This window comes from Sorex fumeus, unplaced genomic scaffold (assembly GCF_029834395.1).
Source record: "Sorex fumeus unplaced genomic scaffold, SorFum_2.1 ptg000037l, whole genome shotgun sequence".
In the NCBI taxonomy this organism is placed as follows: domain Eukaryota; kingdom Metazoa; phylum Chordata; class Mammalia; order Eulipotyphla; family Soricidae; genus Sorex; species Sorex fumeus.
In genome coordinates this window covers 74,669,330-74,689,935 of record NW_026606094.1, presented here as the reverse complement: position 1 = coordinate 74,689,935, position 20,606 = coordinate 74,669,330, and the positions used below count along the sequence as shown (strand labels likewise).

The window sequence follows — 20,606 nt, the reverse complement described above, 5'->3', positions numbered from 1 at the left end:
ACAAACAAAAGTGCCCTGAGCCAGTGTGGCTCTAAGCTCCTGTCCCTGCATCCCCCAAAGACCCCTTACCTCTTCCAGAAGAACCTGTCCATCGCCATCCTTGTCGATCTCTTCAAAGAGGTTGGGGGACACCTCGTCGTTCCATACAAACATGTAGCCCTCAGGCAGGCCTGCCACCAGCTCCAGCAGCTCGATGTCAAACACCAGCACGGCACTGCCGGGGACCTCGCCCTCTGCTCACCAACAGAAGGGCCAGAGTTAGGATCCTGCCCACTGGCCCCAGCCACACACACACACACACACACACACACACACACAAGCTTCCCTACCCAAGCAACTCCCCGGGCTGTAGCTGGGCACCATCGCTGAGTCTGAGGCAGGTTCAGAGGGTGCTGACCAGCAGTTTTTTGTTTGTTTGTTTGTTTTTAATTTAAGGAACAGGGGTCAGAAGAGATTGTACAGTGGGTAGGGCCTTAGCCTTGAATATGGCTACCCAGGATTTAATCCCCTGCATCCCACAGGGTCCCCTGAGCACCACCAGGAGTGGCTCCTGAGTACAGAGCCAGGAGTAAGCCCTGACCACCACCAGATGTGGCTCAAAAAAAACAAAATAAAATAATTAACATTAAGGAACAGAATAAAATCGATGTGGATCAGTCCATTGCCAATAGAGAGAATAACTTTATGAAATAAGCTTTGATTTTCTATTTGACATAACATGTATTTGTTTAAGTCATGTTTATGTAGAAACAGAATGGGAAAGAAAAAAGAATTACATAGTCTGTATCTTGGTTAAAAAAAGTTGGATAGGCACTAGCAGAGATGACAATGGTAGAAACCTTGGATAGAATGAAGAGAAGATTTTCCTTTAAGTGGGGCCATCCCAGGGAAGCATCCTGGACCATCAGCAGGGCTAGGCCTGGTGGAGCTCAGGGCCCATTACACTGGGTCAGCACTCGGGTTTGTGCTGTCCACATGCCCTCCCTGCTTCCCACAGCAGAATATCAGAAGAAACATGCAAAGCCTTAAAATTATGATGTGGGGGCCAGAAAGACAGCATAGTGGTTAGCACAGTTGCCTTGCATGCAGCCAACCCAGGTCTGATACCGGCATCCCATATGTTCCCCCAAGCACAGCCAGGAATGGATTCCTGAGTACAGAATCAGGAGTAAGCCCTGAGCATCACTGGGTGTGACCCAAAAACCAAAAAACAACACAATAAATAAAAATCATGATAAGGGAATAAGACTGCAAATAACACATAGAACATAGGCCAAAAAAAGTTCTATAAGTGTATGAGTGTGTGTGTATATAGATACATTTTTAAATGTATGTGTATATATGTACAAGTAATATAAAATAATTAAAATTATATAATTACTTATAATATGTCTCACAGGTATGTTACTTATAACATATTACTTATAATATGTGCGATAGCAGGGGCTGGAGCGATAGCACAGCCACAGCGGTAGGGCATTTGCCTTGCACGCAGCCAACATGGCCAACCCGAGTTCGATTCCTCCGTCCCTCTCGGAGAGCCCGGCAAGCTACCGAGAGTATCTCGCCCACACGGCAGAGCCTGGCAAGCTCCCCATGACGTATTCGATATGCCAGACACAGTAACAACAAAGTCTCCAATGGAGACGTTACTGGGCCCACTCGAGCAAATCGACGAACAACGGGAGGGTCTTTACCTTTACCTTTTTATGTCTCACATACATAGGGTATGCAACATTTTAAAACATTTCAGATTGCTGGGAGTAACAGAATATTGTTTCTAAACCTTATTTCCAAAATAAATAAAATAAAAATTCTGAAAAAGAGAAGATCATTCTGAGGAACTTAATCCCTTCAACAAATGAGTGTTCCCCATTCCCACCTACGGATGACAGAAAGTCAAACATGGAGAAAGCAGGGCTCCCGGATTTCCCAGGCGGAGGACTCATTCTGGCCAAAACCTTACCTGAAAGGGGGAGCTCACACCTACATTACAGACCTTGAAACTAATCTCTCCCAAAGGGAATCTGCCCAGATAGACAGCAAGTTCAGGAGACGTGAGGGCAGAGAGGCCAGCCACCTTCCAACATCCCAGGACACTGTGGAGCAAGAAGCTCAGGGCCTCTCCTCAGAGGAAGTGCCCCAAACGCTTTTCTGGGTGTCCCCATATGAAATCTGACATCCAAGGGCTATTTCCCTATAACACAGCACTCACGATGGATCCATTGGGGTCTTTACACAAAAAAAGCTAAATGTGGGGGCCAGAGAGCGTAGTGGGTAACACAGTTGCCTTGCACTACGCTAAGAAACAGCAGCAGCGTTCTGTGGGGTTTAGATGGAAAAGATACTGTGGTTGTAAAGCCCCCCCCAAAAGCACAAAATGCAGTGACTGGCTATAGCCAAGCACCTGGAACACTGCCACATACTCACCCACGCCAGCCTCCCCATAGCCAAGGTGCGGGGGGATGATCACCGTCCGCTTCTCGCCAACACACATCTCTCGGAGACCCATGTCCATCCCCAGGACCACCTGCCCGGACCCCAGCACGATGTTGTAGGTTTTGCCTAGATTCCACCTGGAAAAGAAAAGCACCGAGGAGGCCCGGGTTAGATCATGGGCGCTGATGGAACACACTGCACTTCCTCAGAAACTCAGAACTCGTCTCATCAGGAGAGAACATCAACTCAAACTCAGCAAATGATCACCCAGGATCCTCAAGAGTTGCTGAGAAAATCAAGGTGAGACTATGAAGGACGGTCTCAGGATACCTGGGAGAGGAACTTTTTCACTTTTTTTATTTTTATTTTTTTAATTTTTAATGAATCACCTGAGATACAGTTGCAGACTTACAAACTTTCGTGCTTACATTTCAGTCATACAATGATCGAGTACCCATCCCTCTACCAGTGCCCATTCTCCACCACCAATGATCCCAGTATCCCTCCCATCTCCCCCCATTCCCCATTCCCCGTCTCTGTGGCAGGCACATTCCCTTTTACTCTCTCTCTCCTTTAGGGTGTTGTGGTCTGCAATGCAAGTATTGAATGGCCATCATGTTCGGTCTACAGTCTACTTTTGGAACACAGGGAGAGGGAATTTTAACAATGAGAGTATTTGGCAAAATGTTGTGGGGTCTTAGGGTCAAAGGTAGTAGGAGTTAGGCAGAGTACTCAGGTGGGAGCCCCTGCCGAGCACTTGGGGGGCCTGAGTTTGATCCCCGGCGCAGAACTGCAGAGCCCACAAAGCACCAAGAGGAACGCACACTAGAAACACCAGGCAGTAATATTTCAGTGTAATATAAAACTTAGTTTCAATGTATGTCATGGAAGCAAGCGTCTATTCCCATAGGTTCCCAAATCTATTGCTCCTTTACAGAAAATAAATCGGCTGCCCTCTCGCCCCCAATTTGCCTTCTTCAAGTCAACACACAGAAAACAACCCCCAATCACACCCAAGGTTGCTACCATCCAGTGCTGCCCCAGAATGGGATGGGTGGGGCAGTATCCCCCACTTTGAGAAAGACTGGTTCTATGAAATGCACACTAAACAATGAGGGGTGACATCAGAATATCAGGGTAGCACCACACTTGCCAACAACTGAAACGGGAAGGACTTGGATTTGGAATTGTATTGAAATGGAATGTCTGAAGTTTCCTTGTCTGCCTGGAGACCATGGCAGCTGCCTCCAGGGATGTTCTGAACAGAGAATACCACAAATGATGTATCATGCTCGCTCTGTGCAGCCCAAAGGGCTCCAGAAAGGCATGTTTTGTGGGCTTAAGTGCTGGGGTCTGCTTTTTGTTTGGGAGCCACACCCTACAGTGCTTGGGCTTATCCTGGCTCTACACTCAGGGATCACTCCTGGCAGGGCTCAGGGGACCATATGAGGTATTGAGAATCAAACCTGAGTCAGCCAGCTTCAAGGCCAGTGGCCTAACCACTGTACTATCTCTCTGGCCCCTGAAGTGCTAGCGTCTGTCACAAACCAACTCTTGAAAGTAACAGAGTTGAACGAGGGACATGACTCAAGTATCCTGGATGCCTGAGGAAACCCAGGGAAATGAAAGCGCCATCATCTCAGTCATGACTGAAACCTGTTTCCTAATTTCCATCATTCCTCTCACTTCCTCAAGGCCAGAGAAGAAAAGCTCCCGCCTCCGGTGTCCCCTTGGTCCCTCTTCACATTGACCCCAGAGCCAGGCTGGTTTTCTGGAAACAGCAAACCAAAACAGGGCTTGCTCTTGTGGTACCTGAGTTGAAGGAAAGAAAAGCAGCCAACTCTGGGCAAGACACCCCAGCCCGAGGCCTCGGCACCCCCCAGCCGCCCCACAATTGCTCCTTTGTCAGCCGCACACAGACCGCCTCTCACCGCCTGCCTCCGAGGCCCCTCAGAAGAGCCAGGCGCCCATGGAGCCACCACATAACAAATGTTTGTTCTTTCTGTCTGAAGGCAGATGGAACCCACACGAAGTGAATGTTCCCAACAAACACTGTTTTCCTGAGTCATCCTGACAACACCCTCCCTCCCCGCCCCCTGCCCGCTTCCTTCTCCTCAGGCCAGAGCTGCTCTCACACATCCTCCTTCACAGCTTGTGTGAAGAGATCCAGGAAGTGTCCACCTCCGCATCCTGCCCTCTACTGTCCCTGTTGTCCCCTCCGAGGCATGCGGGTACCACAGCACCACTTTGCCCTCACTGGGCGACCCGGCAGGCGCTCCCCTCCACCCCATTCCTGTCATCCCAGGTGTCTGGGGTGTCTCAGCCAGCAGAGTCAGCCCCCACTGCCCTTCCACGTAGGTCTCTGTGAGGAGGTAGCACTGGACAGGACAGGACTCAGCCTAGAGCCTTCGCTGGGCTTGTGTGAGGCCCCAGGGCTCCATCCCTGATGCACCCCCAGCCCCGCAGAAAAGGGAAGATCGGGTGAGTCCCGGGCCTCTGGGCAAATCTACCAAACACATGTGAAAGGACCAGAAGCCTGAGCCTGATACGAGAGGAACATCCCAAACACGCAGGGAAGGCCCCTTTGTTCCTCTGCCACCCCCACTTCCCCTCCTATTCCCTCTCGGCCTCAGGAAGCGGCAGCTGAGACCGTGAATGTGAGACCTAATGATACCGTGAATGTGAGCTGAAGCAGTGACAACAGGCCAAGGACCTGACAGAGGGTCTGGCCCTGAGGGTCGCAAACAGCGGTTCCCTCCGTCCGCAGACATCGGCAGCCCATGCTCCTGCCTGCTGCCCTCAGCCCTGAGGCCTCTGCTGGAAACCAGGTCCCTGAGAATCTGGGTGTCAGGGGGTGTCAGGGGTCAGTGTAGCTTGTGGGTTATATAATACACAACTGACCTTGTCTTGTATTCAGACCTCTCTGATCAGGATACTCTTTTAAATGGACAGAACAGGCAGCATTTGGGGCAGTGTGTCCAGTGGGTCTCTCTCTCTCTCTCTCTCTCTCTCTGTGTGTGTGTGTGTGTGTGTGTCTCTGTCTCTCTCTGTCTCTCTCTCTCTCTGTGCTTTCCCCATCACACTCTGTCACTTGAAGCTACAAGGCAGAAGGACAGGTAGACAAGAGAGAGGTCTTCCCCTAGTGAATGCAAAGACTGAGTAGGAGTGATAGTATACCCGGGAGGGTACTTACCCTGAATGCAGCCAACCCAGATTTCATCCCTGGCACCCCATATGGTCCTCTGAGCCTGACAGGAGTTATCCCTGTGTACAGAACTAGGAGTAAACCCTGAGCACCACCAAAATAAAAATACTTTATGGGGCCAGAGAAACAGTACAGCAGGCATGCAGCCAACCAAGGTTCTTCCCCTAGCACCCCATAGGGTCCCCTAATCTCAAAGGGGACCCTATAGGGTGATCTCTGAGCACAGAGTCAGGATTAAGCCCTGAGCACCACAAAACAAAATATCTAATTTTATTTAAGCTACCGAGAGTATCTTGCCCGCATGGAAAAGCCTGGCAAACTACCCGTGACGTATTCAATATGTCAAACACAGTAATAACAAGTCTCACAATGGAGATGTTACTGGGCCTGCTCGAGCAAATTGATGAACAATGGGAGACAGTGCTACAGTGCTATATATTTATTTATTTTTGCTTTTTGGGTCACACCTGATGATACACAGGGATTACTCCTGGCTCTGCACTCAGGAATTACACCTGGCGGTGCTCAGGGGACCATATGGGATACTGGGAATCGAACCCAGGTCGGCTCTATGCAAGGCAAACACCCTACCTGCTGTACTATCATTCTAGTCCCCAAAATATTTAACTTTTATGATGCTATGTCAGGAGCACAAAAGGGATGTATGGTGTAGATGTATTTTAAAAAACACCAAAAAGTGCTCATGATCAATTATCACACCAAAAATGAGGCTATTTTTTTTTCTTTTTGGATAACACCTGGTGATGCTCAGGGGTTACTCCTGGCTCTGCACTCAAGAATCACTCCTGGCGGTGCTCGGGGGACCATATGGGATGCTGGGAATCGAACCCGGGTCAGCCGCATGCAAGGCAAACGCCCTACCCGCTATGCTACTGCTCCAGCCCCCAAATGAGGCTATTATAATACCTGACTCATCACCCAAAGATCCAGCTGGACACACGGTAAATGCCTTTCACCTCTCTCATACTAATTTGTGCTATAGGGTCTACTCGTGTATTTTCAGATTCCTGTCAACCAGCTGATGTTTATGAAAAAACGTTCTCCTAGTGTTAGGCTCTGGACCAAGAGTTAAATATGGATCGACTCTGTTGGGGTTCCTAGAGGTGTTCTAACCTGCTACTTTACTTCCAGGGGCAGAATCAAAAATGAATAAATACAAGGCAGCAATGCATCAAAAGGAGCTGCCCACAGGAGCTACGGCAGGTGATTCTGCCAGGAATCAAGGAAAGATCTGAAGAAAACAGGGGCCAGAGCAATAGTATGGAGGGTGAGGTGCAGGCCTTGTACGCGGCCAAACCGGGTTCAATTCCCCAACATCCCATATGGTCTCCTGAGCACAACCAGGAATGATTCCTGAGCCAGGAGTAACCCTGAGCATCACCGGGTGTGTCCCAAAACAAAAAATAAAATGAAATAAAAGAAAAAAGAAAAAAGACAAACCAAGTTCAGGGCAGGAAAGGCCGCAGCCCTCGAGGCAAGGCAGGCCACAGGATGGTGGGGCAAGCCCGTGGGGCTGCCTCGCGGGGGGGGGGGGGGGGGGGTTAAGTTTTCACTCTACCCATAAAGAGAGTGTCACAGGAGCAAGGCAAGTGACAGGGGACACCCACCAATGAGTGGGAGTAAAAGCAGTTGGTCAACATGACCCACAGGTGAGGATGGGGTCACATGGCACCGCTGGGGCCCCTCCCTTACGTGGAATCCAGCAGAGTCCCGTCCAGTAGCGAGGCATTGTAGTGGTACTTGAGGAAATCCCCCTTCTTAGTCAGCACTGAGCAGTCGGGGGGCTTGTAGCGGGAGGTAATGCTGATGGAGTCAGACGGGTTGTGGAAGTCAATCACGTGGACGTCAAACACCAGTACCGCTGAGCCAGGGATGTTCCCTGCAGGGAAAGCGACAGACACCACGGGGTTAGCGGGCCCCAAGGTGCCAGGTGTGGGCGCCCACCCGCCTGCAATCTAGAGAACAAGGCTGGAAGCCATTCGAAGCACCCAAACCCACACTTTACACATGGGGAAACTGAGGCACTGTGTTCTACAGGGTCCTACTGTCACTTGGCCTCATTTGGGCCAGAACCCAGAACAATGGACTGCTGCCCCAGGAAGGGTTAAACCCGAAGACAGACAGTGAGTCCCTTAGAGATGAGAAAAACAAAGCACCATCAAATGAAGGCCCAGACCACGCCAAGGGGTGAGCTGAGAACAAGAGCGGAAGAGGCTGTACAGTGGGCAGCGTGCTTGCCCTGCATTCTGTCAGCCAGGTGCAACTCCCCATCCAGTCCCCCGACCCCCCGAGGCCACCAGGAGTGACCCCTGGTAGCAGAACGAGGAGGAGTAAGCCCTGAGCACCAACTGGCATGGACAAAAAATCACTCCAGTTTCCCAGGAAGGAGGAAGAGGGCAAAGGGCCAGTCCTGGGGAGAGGAGAGAGCTGGACAGACGGCAGCTCTCTACCTTCAAGGCCAAGAGCATCAGGGTTCATGGAGGCCTTCCAAGCAAGCCGACTTGTTTCAACAAAGTTATTATACACGCTTCATCGCCTCACCTTGGAGAGCACTACTCCACACCAGACCCATGTCTCCAGTGTACAAAACCACATTTCCCCGTATGTGACCTCAGGAAATCCCGCAGTGATCTGTAAGCAGGTGCCGCTGTGAGTCCAGGCCATCACACCTGACGAAACTCCACGCCAGCCCCTTGGGGGTGCAGCACAGAGGGTGAATGCTGCCGTTGGCTTCCGTTGTTCAACAGCCCCCAGATGATTTCAGGAAAGTTTGGAGGTAGAAATGCTATCAGTAGCACTCCTCATAGGAAGAGCAGTCTAATATCTAACCAGCATTTTATGAGGAAGAAAATGGAGGAAGCCTCAGTCACTCACACCCTGCCTTGTCCCCCACTGCCCCCGCTATGCATTTTTCTGTTTCTTTGCAGAGAGAGAGAGAGAGACAGACAGACAGACAGACAGACAGACAGACACACACACACACACACACACCACACACCACAGGTCCGGACACTCAATAAGTGATTTATAAGAACTACTTTATTTAGTAATTTTAACCCCACGTTCTCAATCTGCAGAAGAGTAAATTGAGGCACAGATTTGGGGGCTTGTCGAAATGACAACACAGGCTGCCTCTAGCACAGTCCACTGGAGTCCTGTGTTCCAGCTGCTGATGTAGTGGTGACAGGCAGGAATGTCCCTGTGGGAACAGGTACTGACCCAGAAAGTGGCTCAGAGCCAGCGCTGAGGCCAGCACTGAGACAGGGGGGCAGTGGGGCCAGCACACAGCTTACTCAGGCTCCGCTGCCCATTAAAGTCAACAGGGGATCGAGTGAGAGCAATAGTACGGGGGGGGGGGGGGGGAGGGCATCAGCCTTGCACTTGGCTGACCAGGGTTCGATCCCCGGCATCCCGTAGGGTCCCCCGAGCACTGCCAAGAGTACTTCCTGAGTGCAGAGCCAGGAGTAATCCCTAAGCATCGCTTAGGGATGCTGACTATGATGCAAAAACAAACGAACAAAAAGCTTCAATGAGAACAGTCTGGGTACGACTGAGGACGTGATGCTAAGTCAGAGAGACAACAGCAAGCACTGTCTCCTATCACTTCTATGTAGAATCTGAACCCGTCAAAGCCACAAGGAAAGGAGGGATACTTTGGGGTTTTTTTTGTTTTCTTTTGTTTTTTTTCTTTTTGAGTCACACCTGGCAATGCTCAGGGGTTACTCCTGGCTCTGCAGTGAGGACTGACTCCTGGCGGTGCTCGGGGGACCATATGGGATGCCAGGAATCAAACCCGGGCCGGCCTCGTGCAAGGCAAACACCCTACCCGCTGTGCTTTTGCTCTGGCCCCAAGAAGGGATTACTTGAGGTGGGAGTGGGGGTGGGGAACTGGAGAGGTTAAGGGTGGAAAATGGCAACTGGAAGATAAATAAGCCCTAGAGATATCACACGCAGTACAGTAAGACAGTTAGCAACACTGCATTATCAACATTAAACATACCAACAGACATCAATTATTCCCACCACAAAGAAGAAATGGCATACGACCAGGCTCTCGCCAACACAATGGTGGCATTCCGAGTGCAATTCATAAATGCATAAGGTCAGCCTGGGTGCACCTTGAATTAACAGTGCTTGTCAAATGTATTTCAATAAAAATTTGTTTTGGGGGTGGCAGGGCAGGGATAAATAGGTTTGAACTCACGCCCTGAGATCTCAAAGGAGCTAGGACAACGTGGGACGAGAGGACTTTGCCATGCTGGTCTTAGTGACTTTAAGATGCTGGTTTGGCTATGTTTAGGCAAAGCTAAGAATCCATGAAGGAACGGGCAGGGAAGGGACTGAAAACAAGATTTCACCCTGAAGCAGAAAAAAACCAGTCTGTGGCTGTGGCAGCAGCTGAGCAGTCCCCAGGCACAAAAAAACCCAGATGCTGAGGGCAGCGGGGCTGAGAGGAGCGAGGGCTGAGGGCAGCGGGGCTGAGAGGAGCGAGGGCTGAGGGCAGCGGAGCTGAGGGCAGCAAGGCTGAGGGCAGCAGGGCTGAGGGCAGCGGGGCTCAGGGGAGCAGGGCTGAGGGCAGCAAGGCTGAGGGCAGCAGGGCTAAGGGGAGCGGGGCTGAGGGCAGCGGGGCTGAGCGCAGTGGGGCTGAGGGCAGCAGGGCTGAGGGCAGCGGGGCTGAGGGCAGCAAGGCTGAGGGCAGCAGGGCTAAGGGGAGCGGGGCTGAAGGCAGCGGGGCTTAGTGCAGTGGGGCTGAGGGCAGCAGGGCTGAGGGGAGTGAGGCTGAGGGGAATGAGACTGAGGGCAGCAGGGATGAGGGGAGCAGGGCTGAGGGCAGCAGGGCTGAGGGCAGCAGGACTGAGGGCAGCAGGGCTGAGGGCAGTGGGGTTGAGGGCAGCAGGGCTGAGGGCAGCAGGGCTGAGGGCAGCAGGGCTGAGGGCAGCGGGGCTGAGGGCAGCAAGGCTGAGGGCAGCAGGGCTAAGGGGAGCGGGGCTGAAGGCAGCGGGGCTTAGTGCAGTGGGGCTGAGGGCAGCAGGGCTGAGGGCAGCAGGGCTGAGGGCAGCGGGGCTGAGGGCAGCAAGGCTGAGGGCAGCAGGGCTAAGGGGAGCGGGGCTGAAGGCAGCGGGGCTTAGTGCAGTGGGGCTGAGGGCAGCAGGGCTGAGGGGAGTGAGGCTGAGGGGAATGAGACTGAGGGCAGCAGGGATGAGGGGAGCAGGGCTGAGGGCAGCAGGGCTGAGGGCAGCAGGACTGAGGGCAGCAGGGCTGAGGGCAGTGGGGCTGAGGGCAGCAGGGCTGAGGGCAGCAGGGCTAAGGGGAGCAGGGCTGAGGGCAGTGGGGCTGAGGGCAGCGGGGCTGAGGGCAGTGGGGCTGAGGGCTGAGGGGAGTGAGGCTGAGGGCAGTGAGGCTGAGGGCAGCAGGGCTGAGGGAAGCGAGGCTGAGGGCAGCAGGGCAAGGCTGAGGGCAGCAAGGCTGAAGGCAGCAGGGCTGAGAGCAGTGAGGCTGAGGGCAGCGAGGCTGAAGGGAGCAGGGCTGAGGGGAGCAGGGCTGAGGGGAGCGGTGCTGAGGGCAGCAGGTCTGAGGGGAGCAGGGCTGAGGGGAGTGAGGCTGAGGGCAGCAAGGACTGAAGACAGCAGGACCAAGGGAAGTAAGGCTGAGGAGAATGAGGCCAAGGGCAGTGAGCACTAAGCACAGAGCAGCTTATCTGAGCCATCCATGTTCCACAGACTTCTGACAAAGGAACCAACAATAGGCCTATTTCAAAGACCATATTCACTGGTCCTTAGACTTACAAGGGTCACTAGGTTCAATGGTCCACGAGTGAGCAGAAGAGGCTGAGGAAACACGTCACCATGAAGGCGACCGGGTGAAGGCCAAGGCTGTGAATGAAGCCCTCGGGGATGCCCAGCACAAGGACCCACAGGCATCGGGTGGATCAGACACCGAGCCTCACACACACACTGGGATGCAGTCCTTGCCTGGTGCTGAGGGGATGCTCCCACCCGAGCCTACCACTTTGCCAGCTCTCACACCAGCCGGCAGGCACCTGAGAGCTGTCTGCTCCCAGGCGCAGGGCTCTGTGTAGGAGACCAGAACTTGCGCCAATTAGCAAGAGCGTCCAGGAAGCCACTGAGCAGCCAGTGTTTGTCTGAGCGGGAAGTGGCATACACCAATGAAGGCATCAACCAGGACGTAAGCTACTGCGGTCTGGGAGTTTTGTGTCTTTTCTCTCTCCCAAATACCGATCTAGCTGACTCACGAAGGCACTCAAGTGAGTCTCAGACAAAAACATGCAGTTTCAGGAGCAGTTTCAGGACTGCAGGTAGGGCATTTGCCTTGCATGCAGTTGACCCGGGTTCAGTTCCCGGCACCCCAATCTGGTCCCGAGCCCGCAAGGACTGATACCTGAGTATCACAAGGAGTGAGCTCAAGGCAAGCTCTGAGCACCACAAGGTGTGGCCTCAAAACTGAAAAAAGAAAAGAAAATATGCAGTTCTCTGGACCTTTAAATATGAAGACCAAACCTTGAGCCCAGCTGCCCCGGCCACTATCCCCTCCCAGTCAATTCATGCTCTGCCTTCCACAAAGAACTGAGAGTGTGGGAGTAAGTGTTGGCCAGCAAACGGGTGAAGTATAATGCAACCGTGCATAGTGGCCCCAACACCAGGCTCCTGCCTGAATAAACCCTGATTAATGCAGTCACAGTCAGACCATTTCCTCCACCACAATGTATCCTCGGGAAGAGATTCCAATGACAATTAATAAAGGCTGCCCCCGGGTTTCTGGGCATTGTGGCTGGTGCCCTCAGTTCTCCATACATGGGCATCAAGAGTCCAGCTGAACAGAAATTCCATCTTCTCGTCTAAGGCACAGGAGGACGGCAAAGGTCTGGGTCTAATTCCGGCTCCATCATGGGTTCTTCACGGTGGTCTCGGGCCAAAGACTCAACATCTCGGGCCTGATCTGAACTAAGAATGCTTTCAAGGTTCCAATCACCTAGGGAAGTTTCTGGCCTAGTGGGATAAAAAGGAGCTATCTTCCTCACTTTGCTCCTTGCTAAGAGAACCTGGAAAGTAATTTGAAACTGGGGAACAGAAAACCATACAGGACACAATAGTCTCCTCAACCCAAGAGCAGACATTCTCTACCCAGCCAGCAGAACACAGCAGACAGCAGAGCCCAGCCAGAAGGGCCCCACCTGGCCTCCACCAACCACTCAGAGGATGGTGCTACAGGAAAGCGCCACTCACTGAGGCCTCAGAAGCCACCACCAGCCACATTCCACTCCTCTCCCACAATGACCTCTGCTCTGTGAGTGTGGGGGAAGGCAACAGACCTCCCCAGAGTGCCAACACCCGCTGAGGTCGGAGCCTCGGTGATCACTGTTCTGGCCCAGGCAATTCCCTAAGATTCAAGGCTCGGGACCGGACAATAGGACAGCAGGGAGGGCATTTGTCTTGCACATAGCTGACCCAAGTTCGATCCCTGGCTTTCCATACAGTCCCCGGAGCACTGCCAGGAGTGATCCCTGAGTGCAGAGCCAGGAGTCAGACCTGAACACTGCCAGATATAGCACTGTAGCACTGTTCTCCCATTGTTCATCGATTTGCTCAAGTGGGCACCAGTAACGTCTCCATTGTGAGACTTGTTGTTATTGTTTTTGGCATATCAAATACACCACAAGGAGTTTGCCAGACTCTGTCGTGCGGGCGGGATACTCTCAGTAGTTTGCCAGGCTCTCCGAGAGGGACGGAGGAATCGAACCCCGGTACATCGCTGGATATGGCCCAAAAAACAAAAGGCTCAGCAGCAAGGAGCCTGTCTCTCCCTGCAGCACATCTGATTCATGAGGCAGCCTCATGCCCAGAAAATTTATGAGCCCTCAGACACTTCCTAGAGCCTTCTTTAATTCTTCACAGACTCTGTCTCATACTTGATAGAAAGCCAAAAGAAGGGAAGACTTTAAGCAAATGTTTTTCATCAATATAATCTTTTCAGAGAAAGGAACTCTTAGTCCCAAGGGATCATCAACAGGAATTTCTCAGAAAGTATGTGTCTATTTCTGTATGTATTTGGCCAAGAGTAGAGATTTACATGCTACACAAACAACAGCGCCTCACATGCTGGATAAACAGGACATGAACCATGTGACTCAACGGGCCTTAAGTGTGATCTATGACATTTTAAATCATGGGGAAAATAATATCATTCCATGGTGCACACAAATCCCAGTCAACCTGATGTTTCTTAGATTATCTGGAGTAACCTTACCTGGAAAATTCCATGAGATCCATCAGGAGAAGTCGTAAAAAGGCTGACCTAATGAATGTATTCAGGCAGAACTCCATGATCAAAAAGAATGTAAAAGCCAAATAAAAAGTGCCATTAGATATTCTTAAGCAAGCTCATAAAAAAAAAATGAGAAAAAATTATGAAAATATGATTTGGGATACTATGTAGCTTTAAAACTATCTACTGTCATATACGTTGTCCATAACAAATCAGGTAAAAGAGAAATTGTCACTTGTCATTTGTCATCCCATTGATCGATTTGCACAACCGGTGCCAGTAATGATTCCATTCATCCCTGTTGTGTGCTAGCATAGCCCAATGGTGTATTGGAAGCTCTTTCAGGGTGAGGGGAATGAGGCCCGTTATTGTTACTGTTTTTGGCATATCAACTATGCCACGGAGATGATCCCAATTTTGCCAGTGAGTGTGGGTAGATAAGTATTTTCTTTTATTTATACAGAATCACATATTTACTCAAAAGTATAGAGGGGAGGGCACTTGCCTCCATGTAGCTCACCCAGGTTCGATCCCCAGCACCTCACATGATCCCCTGAGCCCTACCATGTGTGATCCCTGAGTGCACAGTCAGGAAAAGCTCTGAGCTTTGCCAGGTGTGGCCCACAATTATTTTTTTTCCTTTTTGAGTCACACCCGACGATGCACAGGGCTTACTCCTGGCTTTGCACTCAGAAATTACTCCTGGCAGTGCTCGGGGAACCATATAGGATGCTGGGAATCAAACACGGGTTGGCCGCATATAAGGCAAACACCCTATCCACTGTGCTATCGCTCCAGCCCTGGCCCACAATTTTTTTTTTTTATGTTTTTATATATATATTTTTTTTTGGCCCACAATTTTTTAAAAAATAAACAGAAGCCCAGAAGAATAGTCACCCCATGGTTCTCTTAGTTTCATATTTCTGCTACCAAAAATGACCAAAACATGGGGGCTCAAAAGACCCCACAGTCTTGGAGGAGGTGGCAGCAGGACTATGTTCCTCCTGGACTCTGTAGAGAGACCGTCCCTGGCCTTCCTGTCCTGAGATGGCCTTCACTCTCTGCCTCCACCTTCTCAGCCAGCAACTTGAAATCTTCCTGCTCGAACCTCCTGCTTGGCCTCCACTAAGACTCTATAGGACAGCAGAACCCAGGGACGAGCCAGATGATCTCCCAGGTGAGAGGCCTCACCTGAGCCACATCTGCAACCCCCTCGACCACGTGACCCATATCACAGTGCTGGGAAGAGATGGACCTCTTTGGGGCCACTCTCTACCCTTCCTGTTAGCTGTGTCCCTCCTGGGTGGTGGGCCTTACGGTTTTTGCTTATATGCACTTTCTTTCTCTCAAGTCAACACGTATTATCTGTCATTTTTTAAAGGAACATGGCTATTAAGACAAGGTTGAGGACAGAGCAGAGGGAGAAGGCCTTGCATGCACCCTGGCCCTGGTTCAATACGCCAGCAACACAGAATCCCTCAAGAACCCCCAGGCAAGCCCTGAAGGCCCTGAGTGACCCTGGGGTGGGCCTGCTGGCCCCCGGCACCACAAAGACCAAGCAGCAGTGCACTCTCCAACCTGCACCAAACTCTGCAGCCTTGTGGTCAAGAATCACCATGGGTGACCCTGAGCCCTGAGATCTCAGGAGGCCCACCACTATAAATAAATACAACTAAAGGAAATTTGCTAAAAGATTCTGCATTGAGTAATTTTAAATGAGTATATATTAGGCCCGGAGCAACAGTACAGCAAGTAGGTGCTTGTCTTGCATACAGTTAACCTGAGTTTGATTGCCGGCATCCCATATGGTCCCCTGAACTCCACCAGGAATAATTTCGAGTGCAGAGCCAGGAGTAACCCCTGAATATTGCCGGGTATGATCCAAAAACACAAAACAAGGTAAATTTTATGGTATGTAAATTATAACCCAATGAAACTGCCATTTAAAAAGCAAAACAGGCTGGAGAGATGGGTTGAAGGGATGGAGCACACACCTGGCTTGGATAGGGCCTGGTTTGGCCTCCAGCATGGCCCCCCCGAGGACCACTGGGTTTAGGCCTGGTAGTCGCAAACACCTCCGAGAAGGCCCCCTTAACAGCAAAAACAAGGGGCAGAGAGAGAATACAGAGAGTAGTTGTTTGCCTAGCATACGGCTGACCCGGGTTTGATCCCCAGCATCCCATATGGTCCCCTGAGCACTGCCAGGAGTGATCCCTAAGTGCAGAGCCAGGAGTCACCCCTGAGCACTACCAGTGTGGCCCCCCAAACAAACAGCAATAGAAAAACAAAAAGGATGATATATGTTCTTGAAAACGGCCTACCCAAAAAAGGGGCAGTAACAGAAAACAACCAGACACCAAAAACTGGTGGATTGTGGAGCTCATTTGACTCTACACAGATCTAAAATTTTTGAAAGGAAAACAAAAATGTCCCCAGTGTGTTGTGTGTGTGTTTGTGTGGTGTGTGTGTGTGTGGGGGGGGGGATTGGAGCGATAGTAGATCGGGTAGGGCATTTGCCTTGCACAAGGCCGAGCTGGGTTCAATCCCCAGCATCCGATATGGTCCTCCAAGGCCTCCAAGAATCATTTCTGAGTGCAGAGCCGGAAGTAACCCCTGTGCATCACCAGGTGTGGCCCCCAAACCAAAACAAAACAAACAAAATATGGTTCCAGGAAGACCAGGAGAAATGAGAGCCCCTGAGAAACTAAGGCTCTCTGGGAGTTGCGTCCTGGAGCAAGACTCAGTTTTTACTCCTGTGTCTCCCTAAAGATGCCCATGGGGCTCACCTTGGGGCTGTTGGCACTCTGTCCCCCTATAGACGCACGCGGGGCTCACTCACCTCTGCCTTCCTCCCCGTAGCCCAGGTGCGGGGGCACCACGATCCTGCGCTTCTCTCCAATGCAAACCCCGAGCAAGCCTTCATCCATGCCAGCAATCACATAGCCCTGCCCGATGTAGGTGTCATAGGTGCGGTTCCGGGAGTAGCTGGGAAAGAAGAAAGAGGTCAGGGGCACGGCCAGCATAGGCCGGGGGCATGCAGCGTCTGCTCCATGAGAGGGCCATGACTGGGACACGGGCACCACAACAGCTGAGCAAGCTGGTAGTGGCCACCTGCAGACACGCCCAGTGGAGAGCCCCCAGCCCTCGGGGGCCTGCAACGAGGAAACAACTCTGGGCAAGAGTGACCGTACAGCGGGGATGGCATCTGCCTGGCTGCAGCCAAACTAGGCTCGATCCCTAGTACAGGGGCTGCAGCCAGCCCACAGGTCCATCTGCCTGGCACCAGGCCCAGCTGACAGGACCCAGAGCAGGGGGTGTCGGCTGGAAAGTGAGGATAAGTCACACCTATAGGCTCTCAAGAGGAGAGCTCATGCCCACGTGGACAGAAATACATGAGGGGCCGAAAAAGAACACATGTGCTGAGACTGCCAGTCCTGCCCAGGCCTGGACAGATGCTCCCTGCCCAATCTCTGACCACCATGGACCTCTGGCAGGAGTGTGGATTTCCCCCTGTGCCACCACAGGGAGGCACAAACGTTCTGCTCTGCAGAGGACCCCTGAGACTGCCACAAAGGCAGTGGCTACGGGGAGAGCAGCGATCCATTCCCTGGAACCCGAACGCTCCACCTTGAAACCATCCAACTGCATCTCCAGACATGCCGGGAGCCGCCACCACCCAGAGCACAGACAGAAAGCTGGTGTGGAAAGAGCCACGCAGGCCTGCCGCGGCCAAGGAATGACCGCCTGGGGGAAATGCCAGCGGGGAAGGGGGGCTCAGTCCCATCCGAGAGCGCAGAGTGCAGAGAAATGATGCTCCAAGGATGCTCCACCCCCAGGAGGTGGGCATGGCCTGGCTGTGAAGAAGTGGCCCTTTCCCCAGGCCCGGAAGACAGCTCACAGGGCTGGCGCATGCTCGAGCCTGGTCTGCCTGAGGTGCTGCCCCAGCACTTCCCCACTCGGCCCCAGGGGCCACCAAGCACCTCCCAGAACATTAATACAAAACAGAAGAGGTTCTGGGTAGGGAGCGCTAGTGTGGCAGTGATGGCATTTGCCTTGACCACAGCCAACCCAGGCTTGATCCCCAGCATCCCACAGGGCCCCCTGAGCACCTCCAGGAGAGATTCCTGAGCACCGCAGGGTGTGCCCCAAAATGCAAACAACAACAACAAAAACAACAATAACAAATCACTGGAAAAAGAACAAGAATGGTGACAGGGGAGGATACAGCAAGCTCTCATTCCTGTACTAAAACTCAGTGGGGGACATTGTTTATGAATTTCATCATACGTGTATGGAAGACCAACAAAATTAGCAACACTGGTTCCCTGCGGAAGGAGGAGCTGGGTACTGAAGGACGAAGAGAAGGCAAATCTTCCACATATACCCGTTTGTGTGTACGCATTGGGGGCGGGGTGGTGGGGTGTGTGTGTGTGGGGGGGTGTTTGCTGGGCCACACCCAGCAATTCTGCGGGATCACTCCAGATGTGCTTGGGGATGGAGCCCAGACAGGCTGCAGGCAAGGCGGGCATCTTACCCACTGGCCCCATCATTAGATTCCTTTTAACACTTTTTACTTTTTTTTAAAAAAAAACACTTTTTATACCATGCCAATAAGCAGGGGGAGAAATGAGACTAAATGGGGGTGTGTGTGGAAGGGGGCAGGGGGGAATTATGTTTAAAAAAGAAACGGAAAGGCCAGAGGAATAAGTAGAGCAGGGAGGGAGGGCGTTAGCCTTGCACACCACTGCCCCGGGTTCTATTCCCATCATCCCACATGGTCCCCACCAGGAATGACTCCTGAGTGCAGAGCCAGAAGTAACCCCTGAACACAGCCCATGTGGCCCATAAAAACATAAGCCAAACAGAAAAAGAAAAGAGGAGCTAGAGAGATGCTTAAGGGGCTGAATCCTATTAAAAAATCCCTCCCTCCCACTTAAGCCTCCTAAAAAGCCTTGCATGGTTTAGTCCTGAGTTTAGTCACCAGAACCCTATGGTCCTCCCAGCCTTGGAGCACCGGTAGCCCTGGGCCCCCAGCACCATGAGGCCCGGCTGTGAACTATCTGACCCAGCTGGCCAAGCTCTTCAGAGAGTAGCCCAAAACACCGGAAGACCCAAAAAATAAGTGCACGGGAAAAACTAGTTCCTACTATGTAAATAAAACAGCTATAATAGCTAAAGGGGTGACACTGGCCAAGAGTAGCTAGATTAAGGGGGGAGATTCTGGGTAACCCCCAGGCCCAGACAGTTGGACGCTGAGTGTGGCCAGGGACCCTAAGCCTGAGCTGCAGCACACCACAGACGAAGCTCTGTCAGGAAGCTGCAGGGGCCTCAGCACTGCTGGCTGTGGTCCCACAAAAATATTCCAGAGAGGCTGGAGCGATAGCACAGCGGGTAGGGCGTTTGCCTTGCATGCGGCCGCCCCGGGTTCGATTCCCAGCATCCCATATGGTCCCCTGAGCACAGCCAGCGGTAATTCCTGAGTGCAGAGCCAGGAGTAACCCTTCTGCATCGCCAGGTGTGACCCAAAAAGAAAAAAAAAATTTTCGGACATAGACTCAAATGTATATAAAGAATCTCTCCAGGCCAGAGAGGCATCACAGCAGATAAAGTCCTTGCCTTTCACACTGCCAACCAGGTTCAATCCCCAGCACCCCATATGGTCCCTGAGTTATTCCTGAGTGCAGGGCCAGGAGAAAGGGCTGAGCATCACTGGATGTGGCTCAAAAACCAGAAAAAAAATAGAATTTGGGATATAACAAAAATTATATATCAGATGAGTAAGGAAAGGAGAGGTATTCAATAAGGGGTGTTTATTGGAAACACTAGCTTAGCCATCTGGTAAAAAATTAAGTTAGATGCTTACTATTACACTGAAGAGCACAGCAACATCCAGATGGATTAAAGATTTAAACCATTTATGAGCATACAGAGAAGCTGGAAGCTTTGCCTCGAGTTGGTGAAAGTGAGAGAAATAAATGGAAAATCATTACATTTCATTTACAGTCCTGCATTGATTCATTTGTACAATGAGAACAAAATACTTTTCTAAACACTCTAATAAAGAAAAAGTAATTCTAATAAAGAAAAAGAAAAACATTCTAATTTAAAAAAAAGTCAAACCATTCAAAAAAGCATAAGGTAAATATGCTCAAATATCTAGGAAGAGTTTTTATTAGCCAGTCATCAAAGAGAATATACAAGTATTTACATTAGAGTAAAGGAAATCAAAAAAGAGAAGAGAGACGTGTTTAACCACATAAAAAGTTTACATTGAATACATCTAAAATCATAACCATAAAAGTTAAAAGTGAATATGCTTCCAAAATATAGAATTCATCATGAGTTAATATCTTTAGTACAGAGCTATCTTCAAAGCATCCAAGACAAATACCGTCACCTTCCTGTATGGAACAGGAAGGTTCACTCTGCAAGTCTGGGTCCCCCTTGAACACATCTCTCACTTACTTGTCTGTTTCCTCACTTGCTTATTTCCACTCTGAAGAAGACTGTGTTCGCACTCGAACTTGTACTTCACTTTTTGTCTTCCCTCACATCTTTCTAAATAAATTTCAACTAAAACTTTCTTACTTCACAAAAAAAAAAAAATCCAAACGAAAACAGTATGGATGATCCCCAAAAAATAAGAAATTGAGGAGCG

At 51.1% G+C, this 20,606-nt stretch overlaps 1 protein-coding gene across 1 annotated transcript in view; it reads right to left on the bottom strand.

Annotated features, from left to right (window-relative positions):
* FKBP9 (FKBP prolyl isomerase 9) overlaps window positions 1-20,606 on the bottom strand; it is a 47,018-nt gene that overhangs the window by 4,943 nt on the left and 21,469 nt on the right. The window contains exons 6-9 of the mRNA XM_056118123.1: window positions 16,788-16,933; window positions 7,358-7,544; window positions 2,431-2,576; window positions 70-233 (exon numbers count right to left, since the gene is read on the bottom strand). Of these exons, the coding sequence (XP_055974098.1) occupies window positions 70-233; window positions 2,431-2,576; window positions 7,358-7,544; window positions 16,788-16,933 (643 nt within the window). The remainder of the gene's footprint in view (window positions 1-69; window positions 234-2,430; window positions 2,577-7,357; window positions 7,545-16,787; window positions 16,934-20,606) is intronic.